Source organism: Alligator sinensis, unplaced genomic scaffold, assembly GCF_000455745.1.
Source record: "Alligator sinensis unplaced genomic scaffold, ASM45574v1 scaffold583_1, whole genome shotgun sequence".
Taxonomy (NCBI): Eukaryota; Metazoa; Chordata; order Crocodylia; family Alligatoridae; genus Alligator; species Alligator sinensis.
In genome coordinates, this window is record NW_005841983.1 from 112,175 (window position 1) to 128,528 (window position 16,354).

Genomic DNA, 16,354 nt, shown 5'->3' on the forward strand with positions numbered 1-16,354 from the left:
AGCTGCCACATGCAGGCATTGTCTGCTCCTGCTCCGTGTCTGGCTGCTGCCACCAGAAGGGGCACACTTGCTAAAAAAAGGTTGAAGCCCAGTGTTTTAGGTTGTACTAAGATATAAGTCTTGCTGTGGATCTGTGGTGTGTGACCTCTGACTGAGGATACAGTCTGGAGTTTGTCTGTCTCAGCAGAGTTTGAGCTTTTATTATTATTATTGGAAACAAACAAACAAACCCCAGCTTCCAAACACTTATTTTTGTTGTACTCTAAATTTATTGAAAATGAACTACACATTGTACATCTGGGGCTTCAAGCAGTCAAATCATGATGTTGAGAGAGAGAGAGTAATCGCCCCTCTTGGCTTCAGAAATTATACTCTTTTTGAGTTTGTGCTTCAGAAGGGCTGTTTTCCCAAAGTTGAGGGAAGCTGAATAAAAGTGATTGGGTAAGGTGATGAACCTAGGCAGAAAATTGTTAATGAAAATATGACTCTTTTTAGGAAGAGCTGTAGGTCATCAAAAAGTCATAATTCCTCAATCAAGTAAGGCTGTGTCCTGGTTAGTAGTGAAATGATAGTGGAAGTGTGAGATAAAGATGCTATACATAAACATGGGGAAAAAGTGGGGAGGGAGATAGAATTAAATATAAATTTAAAAGGTAGGAGTTGTAGGAAATTAATAAGTGAAGATAAAGGCACTGGAGAAAAATGCACTAGTAACAAGGAAGAGGATAATAGGGTCAAGTTTCCTATCCATTTTGGAAATAAGTCAGTACTCAAATATTTCTGCTCTGTATTTGTCAAGAAGCAGAGTGAAGTGCTTGTATCACATGAAGATGGTAAAGTGCTTTCCATTCTATTAGTAACTGAAAAAATTATTAAACATTTTAAAATTGGCAAGCTGGCTAGTTTTCCACCCAAAATTCCTTAGATTTGGCTTAGACTTCTGTCCCACTGATGCTCGTTTTTTATGTCGTGGAATGTTGGGGAATTTTTGAAAAACTGGAGGAGTGGTAATGTTGTTCTAGTATTTGGAAAGCATGCTGGGTTCTATTAGTCCTGGCATAATAACGCAAAATCTTGATGTGCCCAAATATAAGAGTGTATGATTAATAGCAGTTAGCTTGGTTGTATACAAAATGGATCTTGTCAAATAAACCCAATTTCCTCTTTTGAGAATACATGTTTGGCTGACAAAGTGAATTGGAAGCAACAAAAGTAGATACAAAGTATTTAAACGTTTTTGTAAGGCATTTGACTTAGTAGTGTGTGGGTGCATCTACTTGTTCATTAATGTGCTTCAGGTATTGCTCGTTAAATTTAGTACCTCCATTTTGAGGTATTAGAAAAAGGTGCATTGGCGTATTTTAATGTGCATTAGCTAAAGAGCACGTTTTTTCTGATGCTTTAAAATGGGCTAATGCACATTAAAACACATGTAGATGCACCTACATTCTATTTTAAAAAGTAGCAGCAAATTGTATCATGTTAAAGCACATGTTAAGTGGATTAATTGGTGGATAACAGGCTATTTAAAGTAGTTTTCAGCTGGGTAGGAATCATTGACTGGTGGTGTTTCTGTTGGGGTTGTCAAGGGATCAGTATATTCACAAAGATTTATAAACAAATGTAATCACTGGCAATACATTTTACAGTTGACCTGAAATTTGGGAGACAGGACAGGACACTGGAGTGATTTGGCTTTATTGCTATGGTAGGGCTGTTTAAATAAACATAGAGTGGAAGCAAAGATGTATATACTGTATCTACCATGCATGGTGCCCACCTTCCCCCCCTTTCTTTCCCTTCTCCAGTTAAAAGGCATCAGTGAGGGTAGTACTGGAATACTTTGTACTGTTCCACACTTCAGAAAGTATGTGGAAAAACTGGCAGGGGTGAAGAGGGGTGTGGGGGAAAAACCCTGCAAAAATTGTTCTGGGAACGGAGGAAATGCCTTGGGGTGAGAGACTGTCAGCCCAATCTGTTCAGCTTCATAAGAAGAAGGCTGAGAGAGAACTTGATTACTGAATAAAAGTATCGTTACTTGGAAAAAATATTAGTTACTAAAAGTTTCTCTAATTTAGTAGAGAGGGTTAACCAAGTACCAGTGATTGGAAGTAGGAGGTAGACAAATTTAAATTGGAAATGAGGCACAAGTTTTAACAAGGCTGATGGAACAGATGTCAATGGGGAGAGGTGGATTCCCTATCTCTAGATGTACATACTTCCACTAGATATATATTGCTTTTTCAAGCTGAAGGCAAGGTAGAGTGGCACCTTATAGACTAATTGGATCAAAGATGTATAACCTTTCAGCACAGCTCACTTTGTCAGATGCTATGAAACAGGGAACTGGCTATCAAATAGTGATTTGACTATAATAGACGGGGACTGGGAGAGGGAAAGGAAAGTGCTGAGAGAGGCCAAGAGGGTTGAGGAGAAAAAGCAGTAGACCAGTAGGGTTATGAGTGTCACAAAAGAATCCAGGAATGGGTAGGAATCTGTAGTCCCTGTTTAGACCATCCTTAACACAATCCAGTCTGTGCATTTTTTGCTTTGAAGTTTTCGATTCAAGTCCGTTTTAAAAAATCTGTTGTTTAAGAACAGCTATTATGAGGTCAGCAATGGAATGTTCAGGGAGGTTCAAGTGTTCTGCTGTGGGCTCTTATGTATTTCTAGACTTATTGTCAGTTTTGTCTCCGTTCATTCTTTCACTTTGGGATTGCCCAATATAGACATCAGAGGAGCACTGTAAGCAGGTGATGACTTATGACATTGGAAGAGGAGCAAATGAATGAATCTCGTATGTTATAGAATCCATTTTAGTTGGTCCATAATGATGTGGTCTGTGTTCATGAAGGGGATCCACACAAGTGACATCTGGATCTGTTGCAAGGTTTGGTGCCTCAGTGAGAATAGGAGTTAGGTACTTTGTTGCTGGAAAGATCCTCTTTGAGGTTAGTGGATGTCTGTAAGCCAGAACAGATTTGTTCCCATGGCCATCTTGAGATGGTGGCTTATTTTTCAGGAGGGGTTGGAAATCATTTAATGATGTGTCCAAGGTATTCAAACTGAGGTTGGTATTGTAGCAGGTTGGAGCAGGTCTGAGTCTGGCCCAGTGGATTTGGGTGGCCTCAGTTTTGGGATTGTATTGGAAGTGTAGGAATCCCTGCTCCAGATTCTTAAGATACGTGTTGAAGTTGATGGATCAGAGCAGATACAGATGTAACGTGGAACAGGTGCTTCAAACGTAGCCTGTGAGCCGGATCTGGCCTGTGGAGCCGTGTGATCCATCCTCTCCAACCTAAGCTGACCCTGTGTACCAGATGCGATGTGCAGAGCCAATCCAATATGCAGGCTGGATCCGGGGGGTGTGCTGCATGCAGTGCCTGCCAGACTAGCCATGCACATTGGCAGAGCCAGACAACGGTTGCTAACCCGGATTGGGACCATACTAGCACTCGGGGCTGGTCCATTGGGGGTACCACATACAGCCTGACCCTCTCTATTGCATGCAATGCCTGTGATGCTGTCCAGCCCGTGTGCCACATGCAGCATAAGGCCTGGAGTGGGGCTAGTGTGTGCTGTCTGTAGTGCCCTGATCTGGTTCAACCAGTTGCATTGCAAGTGGCACAGTGGGCTGCCATGGGGCCTGCATTACATACAACACTGGCCATTAGTGCTGTCTCTGGGGTGTGGTTCCAGTCTGACCCACGAACTGTCCTAGTGACCCTCATCTAGGTGTGTGGGGCTGGATGAGTTTGACATCCCTGATGTAGAACTTGTCTCTAGACCAGTGGCTTTCAACCTTTTTTCATTTGCAGACCCCTAAAAAAAATTGAATGGAGGCATGGACCCCTTTGAATTGTAAGGGTTGGCATGCACATGCTTTTCAATTATCACAGTCATCTCTCGCGAACCCCTTAAACACAGTATGCAGACCCCCAGAGGTCTGTGGACTGCAGGTTGAAAACCACTGCTTTAGTTAGTGGTGTACTGAGAATGAGAGCTACTGCAATCAGGTAGCTGTAGCGGTCAGTTGGTTTCTGATAGTGTGGTGGTGATATGACCATAGCAGACTTTCACTATGATGAATATGCTGGATGGAGTATTTTACAGTCAGTTCAATGAAGGGGTGAAATTTCTCTTAAGAAATTGCTTTCCATGCATCTATACAATGAAGGTGTTGATGTAGCTTTGGGGTTCCCAAACTGTGGCATGTGTGCCCCTGGGGGTACCACAAGACATCTCTTGGGGGGTATATGGGAGAAATTCTGTAATGGTGGATTGAATGTTTATAATAATAATAATTGGCATTGAAGGGGTTAAAATATAAAAACATATGCTGGTGGGGGTATGCAGGCAGCTACTATATCTGGAAGGGGTGCGCCATAAGAAAAAGTTTGGAAACTTCTGCCTTAAGGTATATTAGGGGGACGAGAAGGCAACTGCACAGGAAACAGACAAGGCCTTCAGAAATATTTTAACGTATTGGAAATCATGTATGTGCCCATGGTAGTGAAGTTTGTAAGTATAAGGGGATCCCCAGATCTGAAATGCTGTAGTTGTGGGTGATCATGAAGTAGGAGAATGTGATGGAAACAGAAGTAGTGTCCTCACCAGTAATAATGTTCTTTATGGCTTGTACTCTGTTCTCATGGGTGATGTTGGTGTACAGTGATGTGACATCCATGGTAGCTAATAGGTGATTGCTGAAAGCTTGCCAGTGGAGTCTCATTTCTTAAGGAAATCTGTGGTATCTTGCCAGTTGCTGCCAGCTCCAGTGGCATGTGAGAATAGGATAGTCAATGTAGCCAGAACTTCCCTCTGTGATAGTGCCAGTGCCTGAGACAGTGGAGTGCTCTGGGTTGCAAGGTCTGTGGATCTTGGATAGTAAAGACAGGTTGCCTGCCTTGGTTTCCCAGGAGATGGAAGCCGTAATTGTTTCCAGAAGTATTGTATTGTCCTTTAAAAGATTGTTGTTCCCCCTGGTATTGTGCTGTAGCGTCCTTAGTCAGGAGTTCGTAAAATTCCACTTGGGGAAGTTCTCTGTCTGCTTCTTTCCTGTATGTATACTGGTTTGTCCATGACAGTAGTGGCACTCCCTTATCAGCCTGTTTTTATCATAGTATCAGGGTTGTTTTTAAGGCTGACTGTAGCCCTTCTCAGTAGGGATAATCAGGTGAGATTTAAGGGCTTGATGCATACAGGAGGTCAGGCTAAAAGATTTTAAGGGCTTAAATTCTGTGAATTGTACATAATTCCTGCTAATATCTTTGCAGTTTCTGCTGTGTTAAACATAAGAATTAAAGACTTAAATTGTAGCACAAATTCATCACTGTTTTCTCAGTGTTTTTTCTATGCAAAAAGAGTTTCAACTCTTGTTAAACAAATTGTATAGTTATTATATATTTTCATATTTTTGGACACATGATCAACTTTTGAAATTGAAATCAGAGAGAGAAGAGAAGAGGAATATCAGAAATAAAAGACCAGGGGGTACTTTTTCTCAGGCCTAAAAGTATATCCCTTTGTCACCATAGTGGTCTGATTATGCTAGAGAGAGTGGGGGATACAATCAAATCCTGACTATATGGTGCAAGTGATCTCACTATGTAATTAAAAGTGTATGGGTGTTTATCTGACTAGAGTCAGCAACAAGGAGACAAATTAATTAATATTAAAGAAAGATATAAGCCTTGTCAACTTTTTAAGATCTATGCATTGTCTAACTATTTGGCTCAAATAGTCCTTATACAGACAGGCTTGCTACTTGGTGTCCTTCCGCAGAAATCAGTTAGGTGAATTGGGAGTAAGGTGTCCATTTGTTTTTGCCTCTCTATATCCTTTCCATTTTGTCTCCTGAATCTCACTGTTAGGAGGCCAGGTTGCTTGCTTGACTTTTGGATATTTTTTTAAAGGTTGTATTGAAGTATATGAGCAGTGTCTCTCCACAAGGCAAAAGGAGTTCCTAAACTCTTAATCATTTAGCAGTAACCCAAGGCAAAATTTAGGATGTGCTGTCACACATTTCCCACACTTCCAAAATTGCTGATCTGGATGGAAAGACTTTTTAGGGCCTGACTAAGCCTTTTTCAGTTTGATAGTCTTACCATGCTCTGTGTGGTGACTTGGGAACATAAACTTTTGCGTGCTTTTTGGTTGGTCAGGGTAGGTGATGAGGAGAAACCCTTGGAAAGATTGTTGGATTGAGATTTTCTATGAAAGAAGAGGTCAGTTAATGAAACAAGGTATTGTTTGTTTTCTGCTTTCTTGTTGTTCGACTTTCTAAAGATTTTCTTTTCCATTGGCCCAAATGAGAAATCACTTAAGGCTGCATCACTGATGTTGGTTGGACTTTGTAGAATAAGGTGGTATTCAGTGCGAGTGAAAGTGTTGCAGATTTTCAAAGCCACAAAATCTTCAAATGCAAACATATCTTATATAAATGTCTGTAGTCTTAGTTGCATGACTCACATGCACATGACTAGAAGTAAACAATCAGACCAAGCCTAAACTTTAAATTTGTACCTGTTTTTAGACAGTTTGCCTTCAAGTATATGTTGCTGTCTCTGCTCCAGTTATAGACACCACCAGATCCTTTCACCAGCTTTCATCCCCCCACCCTCCTGTTTTAGGCTGCAGTTTTTACAGCTTCACTTCATGTCGCGTGGAAGAACTCATCAAAAGGCTAATATTTCTTTATATATTTTTTACAAATCACATTTGTATATTACAGAGGCACTCAAACATTTTTGGGTATTACACCTAAAAATAAATACCCTTCCTAAATTGGTTATTCTGCTGTGTGCCCTGATGATTCCATGTTATGACTAATAAAAGAACACTTTATCACTGCAACCACAGCGTAACCTCCTCAGAAGCATAAGATTGAGAGGTATTGTCAAGCTGTTCTTCATAGTCACTTTTTTTTCCCTGTTTCTGTTTCCCTGCTCATTCCCATCATGAAATTCATTGTGGATCCCAGTTTGAGAAATTCTGGTATACTATAAAATAAAGTTCTAGTATAATTTTTTTGTGTTGCTAATTGGTACATAGATTATGATCCAGTTAAACAAGGAAATGCTGATTTTCATAAATATACATGTACTGTCATTTCTACGCTTTTATAAGGTTCCTTGTTACTGTAATAGCAGAGTGCCTGTAGTGCTGGTTTGCCTTAGAGCTATTCTGTATATCCTACTGCTGAGTGGCAGTAATTGGAAATAATCAAATGCTTTTGGGCCCCTGCAAAGACAGCAACGTTCTGTTTGATTAGGTAGAAATAAACAAGTAATAATGTAGTTATTGATTATTGAGTTTTGTAGAGAGAGTCAAGTTCTATAGTAGAGTGGGCACATCTACATGTGCCCTTTAATGCGCAATAGACTATTTTGCTATGCATTAAAGCATCTCGTAAAAAAAGTGACATTATGCTAATGTGCAGTAAAATAGTCTCCTGCTCATTAAGCATCACTAAAAAAGCATGCAAATGGGATACTGTCCATTTGCACAGCCTAATGCCCATTAATTTAGTACCTTACATCGGAGATACTTAAGTGCATATTAACGAATGTGTAGATGCATCTGCTGATTAATAAAGGGGGAAACATCTTTTTATAGCTTATCATCTGTATGTTTGTTTACATATATGCACATATCGGGACATAAAAACCAAAGTACAGAAATTCCAAATAATTTTGGTAATGTATTTGTCCCTGTTTGATAAATTGTAACATCTTCAACTGCACTGTATAACATTGTTTAAGACCCAACATAGTTTAATTTCTTAAAGGAGACGTAATTATGTTTTAATGCAGACTTCCTCAGCAGCTACTAAAGAGAAGTTCAGTATATATTGATCATTGATTCTTGCTGTATTTTCCTTCTTTGTAAATTCAGTTTCATTCATATGTCAAATGCTTCTCCTTTATTTATCATTTTTGGCATTTGACTCTGATTTGGAATAATTCAGTTTTTCAGTTACAGGTTAGTTGTTTTATCAGCATTTGGAAGAAAACAACTGCTAATCATATCATCAAATTGTGAGATGAAAATTGGCTATTTATGCAATTAATTAAATAGAAGTGACACTAATTTAAAGAAAAATGTTTTTTTCATAATGCTACTTAAAAACATCACTTTTCCCATGAAAATTAAAAAAAATAATAATTTAAAAGTAGATTGTGTCTATTTTTATGTACAGGTTGTATATATTTTTAAGTGTCTTCCTGATGACTGGGTTGTTTTAGAAACAGTGATCACCTGCTATATTAAAGCTCTAACTAGCAAATTCACAGTTTTTGTGTTTTGTTTTTTTAACAGCTTTAAGAAACTGGCGTAATTTGCAAAAAGATGGTTAGGTCTAGATCAAGATCACCAAGGTGGAAACAGAGGTAACTTTTTAACTTTATTATGTTTGTTTATGTAAAGGTATGTTATAAAACATAAGAATTCACAAAAGAGTTCTGAAATTTCTGGGACAAGAGAAAGAAAGAGAAAATGATAGCTAAAAAATAAATTTCAAGCAGAATGGTTTACAAAACCTGTTATTTTGTAATGCATAATATATTTTTTCCAAAGTAAGGTGGTTCCATAAATTGATTTTTTTTTTTTTTTTTTTTGCATAATATGAAAGGTGGAGGTAAATCTTGATTACCACTAAGAGTACCTTCAGGAGTAATGTAGATTGGATGGCACCAGTTTAATTGGGGGCATTTCAAAATTCTATTTCCATTTTCTTTCTCTTACTTGATTAACAAATCAGCACTGATGCACTGTATCATCATAGTTTGTTTGGTAGGTTATACTAGCATTTAAAAAATTATTTACTTGCTTAGTGGTTTGAGATTTCCCTGATGAGGAGTGGGCTGAGGCACATGCCATCAGTTTCAGCTGTTGTAACCCATTATGGTTATGCAGATACTTACCAAAATGGGTTTTCTGTCCTGAGTCTAAAGTCAGGGTTCAGGAATTCATCTGCTAATTGACAATAAATTATGCCATTGCTTAGTGAATAGTCACTGAGAAGGATTTCTTTGAATCTGTTTGTATTTATTCAAGTGTTTTATCAAGGTTTTCAAGTTTATCAGGTTTGCAGTGAATAGTTGGTAACTAATTAGTTTGAATGCAAACTGCTTTCCTTTGGGCTTGCTTCCTGGTCTTCTGGTTCTCGTATCTGATGAAGCAGGATGAGCAAAAGCTTATGACTCTTTGAAGCCCTCAGTCTTTAAGGTGTTGCCCTGCCCTGACTTCTTCCTGACTTCAGACTGATATTGTTACTCTCTGATTCTTTTGAGTGACCTTTTTTTTAATTGGCCTTTAGCCAATTAATCTCTGGGGGCTCTGAACAGCTCTACATTAACCTTTTTGGGACATTTTATGAAAGATTGATTTCAAACTTAATTCAACGTGCTCACTTCACATGTTATATTTTACGTAAGGTATTACATAATGCATTTATTTCAATGGCTAAGTGCCATTTTATTTTGTCATGAGATGCACAGTATTTGAATGTTCAGTTGTGTGAATTTACTATTCTGGTGCAGTATTTTTATTCAATTTCACAATAGAGGATCAGGAGAAATAATATTCACAGGAATAATATTATTGATCTACTTGGCTCTCGTGACACCAGCAATTACCTCCCATTAACAGTAACCTTACGAAGTGTATTTCCCCAGCATGGTCCATTACCTTATGAGATTTGGTTTGGGGACTGGTCTCCAACCCCTGACTGAATTACATCTCTCAGAGCACAGTGTGGTGTCCTCTGAGTGTCTGGGGATCTAATGGGAGAGGTAGAAGATGTTATATGAATGTCTGAAATAAAGAATCCACCCAATTAAATGTTGTTGTTTTTTTTCTCCCCTTCTGTAAGTTTTCAGAGTTTATTCAAATTTGCCTTTTTCCATGACTTTTCTGACTGATGTGATCTGTGGAAATTGTAACTTTTAATATGTTAGCTTGTGTATAAATTTTGAACTGTATAGTTGCATTAAAACAATGCGTGTTGCTTCTGTACAGAATATATTCTTACTTGAATGTGTATATACCTATCAATTTTATTGTAATGCTTAAAATAGGATAATCTTTTTTGCCTTACATAGGTCCTTATCGCCAGCATTTAGAAGTCCAGAACACCATAGGCAAAGGCATGCTCATATTAATTACAACTGTGAATATAAGGGCTTTAGGAGGGACCTGAAGAAATCTATGCCTTGGAGAGCAGAAGATGGAAAATATGGACAAAGCAATTCTAGATTTGCACCTAATGGGAATAACCACCACAGGATTTATGAACATAGGTCACCTTCACCAAGTCTAAAAAGAATTCCTTTAGAAGATGCATATAGTCATAAACCCTATAGAACACATTCATCAGAAAGGAGTGAAAGCAACAGGAGATACCAGTTACCACCCAAATACTCAGAAATAGTATACAAAGAACATGATCGACCTTTTTACTCGCACAAAATGGAAGATAGATATGTGCCTGAGCACTACAGAGTCACTGGAAATGAAAAAGGAATGAAACCTTTTTATAGACCATTAGGGGATTCTTGTAAATTTGAAAGAAAATGGTATGAAGATGACTTGAGGCACCAGAGGCTACATGAAGACAAGTATGGTCAGTCACCTAGAAGAGTTTCTGAAGAATTTACAGCAAGGAGCTCTTTACAGAAGAGGTATAGGAATACAATAATTAAACCTGGGTAATGTGGCATAAGGCCTCAAGTGAGTCTGTTTTCATTGTAGTTGAAGATTTCCACCTTGAAAGGCATATGCCAGTTTGTAGTTTAGTTGTGGGTGACTGGTGGTAGTGGAGTATGTATCTTTTAAGTAAATCATGTTACTGGCTAAGTTATAAAAGGATAATTTCCCTCTTAAGAGCCCCTGCACTTCTGTACATTGGCTGGAGGGATTATGGGTTAACTTCCCACACAGTCCGCATATAAGGCCGTGCTGTCCAACATTCTTCACATATAAGTTCTCACTTTCTTCTCTAGTGCAAGTGTAAATTGCTTTATGTCAACACAGGTATCCTGAGGATCGGGATTACAGAGAATATGGGCACACGTCTAAAAGGGCTAAAGAAATGGAGAGGTATGACGGTGGAGAAGTAAGAAATCCCAAGTGGAAGGATGATCGTTCTTTTCCACTCTACCAAGAAAAGGAGGAACAAAGAACCCTTGGTCCCCAAGTTCATCGGCCTGCTGAAAGGGAGTACACAGAGAGTTCTGTTATGAAGACGGCATATGAATATAGTCACAAACGTCATAGACAGCCAGATGGGGAAAAATCATTTGCAGATGATAGAGCTCAGAAGTATGTAAAGCAGGAAGAGCAAAAATATAATTCTTCTAAGGGTGCTCGGGATAGCAAAGAGCTAGATTATTTTAGTGGTGGAAGAGTGAGACAGACTGAAGAGGGGCATATTGAAGTACCCATTAAATATAGCTCAAAGAAAGGCTGCAATGAATGTGCTAACTCTTACAAAAGTGATGTTGATCTGAGACCCTTTAACAAACAGAAGGAAAGAGTAAGGAAAGAAGGGGATTTCAGGAAAAAAGTAGATTCTTCCAATAGCCAGCATGATACACATCATACAGTTTCAGATACGAAAATGTCAGAGGTCAACTCTAGGAGGGAGCGGCTCACAATCAAAGTGGATATGAAGAAAATGGTGAACAAGCCCAGGTATTGTTTTTTCTTTCTCGTTCATTCTTCTTCTATTTTACAGTTTGTGAGTTTTGGAGAAACTAATTTTGTTTTAAAGTTGACAGGGCTACAGTTAGGTGTTGAGGTTGTTTGAAATGCAAACACAGTGACTTGTCAGTACTGGGAAGTTAGTCTATTCCAATAAAAATAAAGCGCTGTATAATTATACAGGTGTGGCAGAAAGTGGAAAACGTAGATAAGCCTGGCAGAAATACCTATTTAACAGGTTTCCCTAAGTTGTTCTTTCTCAGAGTTGCGCTTGTGAGGAAATAGGTTTGTACATTCTTTTGGAAGGGCAATTTAGGGTGGGTTTCTTTGTTAACTTTGATGGGAGCTACTGCCTAACTTCTTTTCACTTGGAAAATCTATAAAACCTTGTATATTTTGAGTGAAAATTCAATAAAGCTATCTCACAATATTCTATATTCATGTGTTGTACCAATTACTTCTGAGACAGTACATGATCATGGATAGATTTGTATTTTTTGAAGTTCTGAAGAAGCTGAAAATTGAATTAACTGACAATGCATGAAAACATAATTATAACCAGCTACTGTGCCAAAGGGCTAGAAAATAGTAGTTATGGTATTTTTTTTCTTTTTAAAAATAAGTTAGAAATGATCATAGAACTTACAAACTATACAGACCTACTTTAGTACCAGGTAAGATGGAAGAAAAGTTTATATAAAAAAAAGAATTGAATATTGGTTGGAGGAGATGCACAGTTATGGTTTGGATTGGAGGAGACTTTGGGGTCATCAAGTTTCTGGCTATTGGAAGTACCATATCATATAGTCCCTTCACTAAAACCGATCCTGCTCTGTTTTAAAAATAACTTAAGTTTTTCTTGCACCAAAAGCAGACAGAGTTTCTTACTTATTCATGACAAATAATTAGTTTACTCATGAAAGTTAGTCTTGCAGTATTTCTTCCTTCCTTAATTGTTTTTTTTTTTTTTTACATATTATTCTCTTTGAAATCTGTAATAAAACAGAAAGTTGTGAAGACTGGAAAGAACCCTATTTACTGATGAGAACCAGCATGAGAAACTGAGGGGGAGTAGGGAGCTTTGGAGGCAGTGGCTGTGGTACTTGGATTGCTGGTTGCACATCTCCTGAGTTGCAGTACAGTAAGGAGTCTGAGACTGGATGTCTTAATCATTTTGCTTTTGTCCTGTTAGAGACATGCACAGTGGAAATGGAAATATTTTACAGACTGAAGAAATCACAGAATTGATTGTTAGTCTTTCATATTCAGGAGGCTATATTTTGTATCTGTAGAAGTTAGTTACTTTTCTTTTTGGATGAAAACTTAAATTTGACAGAAGTTGGTGACTTAGGCTTAATTCATTTCCTGTTCATCAGTGGCAAAAAAGTAGATTTTTTCAAGATCTCAGCTACAGCTACATAAATATGCGCTCTGTTTCAGACTCTGTTTTTGAAAAGCAAGAATAATAAAAACCTTATTTAGAATTAGCTGTGTACGCAGAATGCTTAAATATATCATTCATTTTCTGTTTTTCTCAGTGACTAAATCTTTCATTGTACTGGGTATTAGAAGAAAAATTAATTTAGAGGTAATATCTTTTAAAGTAGCCTTTAAAAGGAAATGTGACAGGTCTACTTATAATTACTAAAATTTATTGGTAAAGATCTACCAAATATTTATTTTTCCCTTGTATGTCAAACAAGCTGATCATTCTGAAAAAAACCCAAAGCTATTCACTGCAGTGGTCCATCAGAAGACTTTAAATGCTAGATCATTGTTTGAGGGTATGGAGATATAGCCAGCTACCACCCAGAATCACTCCTTAAAGTCTGTAGTTATGACAGTTTCTGGATACCTGTTTTGCTGTGTATGTATTTTATTTTATTTCTGTGTTCATTACATACTTCTAAAATCTATAAAAGTGTGATCTATACATCAGAAACTCATTAAAATAAGACTTGTAAAAATGTTGTCTTATGATAAACAAAGCCTGCCTGCTACTCTCTTCCTGGCCACCCATATCCCTTCGGTGGAGTTTCATTTAAAATATGTAAGGACTTTCTGTTATTTCATTCCATCTTTCCAATTATGACCCCTTTTTTAAATTTTCTGTGATTCTAATTTATTTATTTTTTAGAATATTTAAATGTTCTATTCTCTTTGCAAATTTATTTTAGGGCTGCTTCTAGCCATACCACAGAGAGGCAGATGTCACATGACCTGGTTGCAGTTGGCAGAAAAAATGAAAATTTTCATCCAGTCTTTGAGCACATGGAATCTGTGCCACAGAATGTTGAAAATAACCCATCACGAGAATTTACTCAGGAAATAATTATGATAATCCATCAAGTTAAAGGTAATAATATCTACTGTTTTGATACAAGTTAGGAACATGATGAATTAAATATGTTGGGATTCAGCAAAATACCGCTGCTTTGCTCAGTGTGAATCATGCAAGGCAAGTGAAGCATTGTGAGTCATGTCAGTAGTGAAGAGTGACTGAAAAGTCAGGCAGGTGGACAGAAGGTGCCTGATTGGTATTGTCCTTAAGAGCCAAAACCTTGGACCTCAATCCTGTGAGATGATATAGGTGAGCAACACTTCTGCATTGTGTAGAATTCTGTTGATCTCAGTGAGAGAGTACATGGATCAGTTTGGAGCTTTGGGTCTATTTGTTGTCCTGGAGAGTTTGGTACTTCTCATACCATATCTGTTGAGACCAAAAGGAAGAGATCTGCTATGGAATTGAGTCAAAGTTGAGTATAAGCAATGTGTATTTGCTGCTTTCAGTTTTCAGATCTGTTTTATTGTTGGCTGCCTTAAAGTGCATGTGAAAACCAATAGGAACCAGTATTTAAAGTCTTACTGATAAAGCTACTAAATCCTTATGTTTCTTGAGATTAATTTAATAAAAAATTAAATGTGATTTAAATACTAAAGTTCTAATATGGCTAGAGCACAGTGTGTTAACTGTATTCTTTCATCTGTGTAAGTTGAGTTTCAAGTAGAAATTATTTTAACTTAATCTCATGTCAGATGGTCTCTTCTTACATTTGATCTTTTAGTAGTAGTACTTGTAGTTGTGCAGTTGCAGTGTTAAGGATAAAGTGAACACATTTGAATTTAATATTTCTCTACAGCAAATTATTTTACATCCTGTGACCTAACATTGCATGAACGCTTCTCCAGAATTCAAGATAAACCAGTTGCAAACCTAAATGAAGTCAAAATGCATTCAGATCCAGAAATTCACAGGTAATCAATACATTTCTTTCCAGTTTATATTGAACAAAGTAGCTAGAAGTTTTGTTATATGTGCAGTTTAATGAGCTTGAAAAGCAAATAAACAGAATTTTTAACCATTTAATGGAACTGTAAATTTTATAGCATGCAACTCTGTAATTGTCAGAAGCATTACCATGTTGGCCATGGTTGTTAGAAGAGAAAAATCAGTTAATTCTTTAACTTCAGTATATTCATTATTAATTCATTATTATCATGTTTACTTATTATGCCAGGAGAATTGATATGTCTTTGGCAGAACTTCAGAATAAACGAGCTGTGCCATGTGAATCTGGACAGGTATGTTGTTTTTTTGCTTGGAAAAATAGTTTAACTGATATACTTGGCAAAGTCTTTGAAAGTCAGTCTCACCTCCATCCTTGGCAAAGTCTTTGAAAAAATGATCAAGGCTCACATTTGTGAGAGCCCGGCAGGAAAAATATGCTGAGGGGAAACCAGCACAGGTTTGTAGCAGGCAGATCATGCCTGACTAATCTAGTCTCTTTATGACCAGGTTACGAAATGCCTGGAGACAGGAGTAGGGGTGGATGTCGTATACTTAGACTTCAGGAAGGCCTTCGATACAGTATCCCACCCCATACTGGTGAACAAGTTAAGAGGCTGTGACTTGGATGACTACACAGTCCGGTGGGTGGCGAATTGGCTAGAGGGTCGTACCCAGAGAGTCGTAGTGGATGGGTCGGTATCGACCTGGAAGGGTGTGGGCAGTGGGGTCCCGCAGGGCTCGGTCCCTGGACCGATACTCTTCGATGTCTTCATCAGCGACTTGGACAAGGAAGTGAAGTGTACTCTGTCCATGTTTGCGGATGACACAAAACTGTGGGGGGAAGTGGACACACCGGAGGGCAGGGAACAACTACAGGCTGACCTGGACAGGTTGGACCTATGGGCAGAAAACAACAGAATGCAGTTCAACAAGGAGAAATGCAAAGTGCTGCACCTAGGGAGGAAAAATGTCCAGCATACCTACTGCCTAGGAAATGACCTGCTTGGAGGCACGGAAGCGGAAAGGGATCTTGGAGTCCTAGTGGACTCCAAGATGAACATGAGTTGTCAGGGTGACGAAGTCATCAGAAAAGCTAATGGCACTTTATCGTGCATCAGCAGATGCATGACAAACAGAACCAAGGTGATACTTCCCCTCTATCGGGCGCTGGTCAGACTGCAGTTGGAACACTGCATGCAATTTTGGGCGCCGCACTTCAAGAGGGATGTGGATAACCTGGAGAGGGTCCAGAGAAGGGCCACACGGATGGTTAAGGGCTTGCAGGCCAAGCCCTATGAGGAGAGACTAGGGCACCTGGACCTCTTCAGCCTCCTCAAGAGAAGGCTGAGAGGCGACCTTGTG

The 16,354-nt window shown here is 38.4% G+C and overlaps 1 protein-coding gene across 14 annotated transcripts in view; it reads left to right on the forward strand.

The window, feature by feature from the left end:
* Positions 1–16,354, forward strand: part of BCLAF3 (BCLAF1 and THRAP3 family member 3) — a 52,504-nt gene that overhangs the window by 2,480 nt on the left and 33,670 nt on the right. For 5 of the 14 annotated variants that reach the window (XR_003093448.1, XR_003093451.1, XR_003093450.1 and 2 more), the window contains exons 1-7: positions 6,716–6,892; positions 8,320–8,390; positions 10,104–10,682; positions 11,035–11,694; positions 13,881–14,059; positions 14,844–14,958; positions 15,222–15,285. Coding sequence is in view for 8 of the 14 variants with exons in the window: in XM_025201115.1 (XP_025056900.1) it covers positions 8,350–8,390; positions 10,104–10,682; positions 11,035–11,694; positions 13,881–14,059; positions 14,844–14,958; positions 15,222–15,285 (1,638 nt within the window). In the remaining 6 variants the exon portion in view is untranslated. Of the gene's footprint in view, positions 1–6,710; positions 6,893–8,319; positions 8,391–10,103; positions 10,683–11,034; positions 11,695–13,880; positions 14,060–14,843; positions 14,959–15,221; positions 15,286–16,354 lie in introns of those variants that run through there. The other 9 variants (XR_001357822.2, XM_006021218.2, XM_025201113.1 and 6 more) reach the window with 6 other exon arrangements.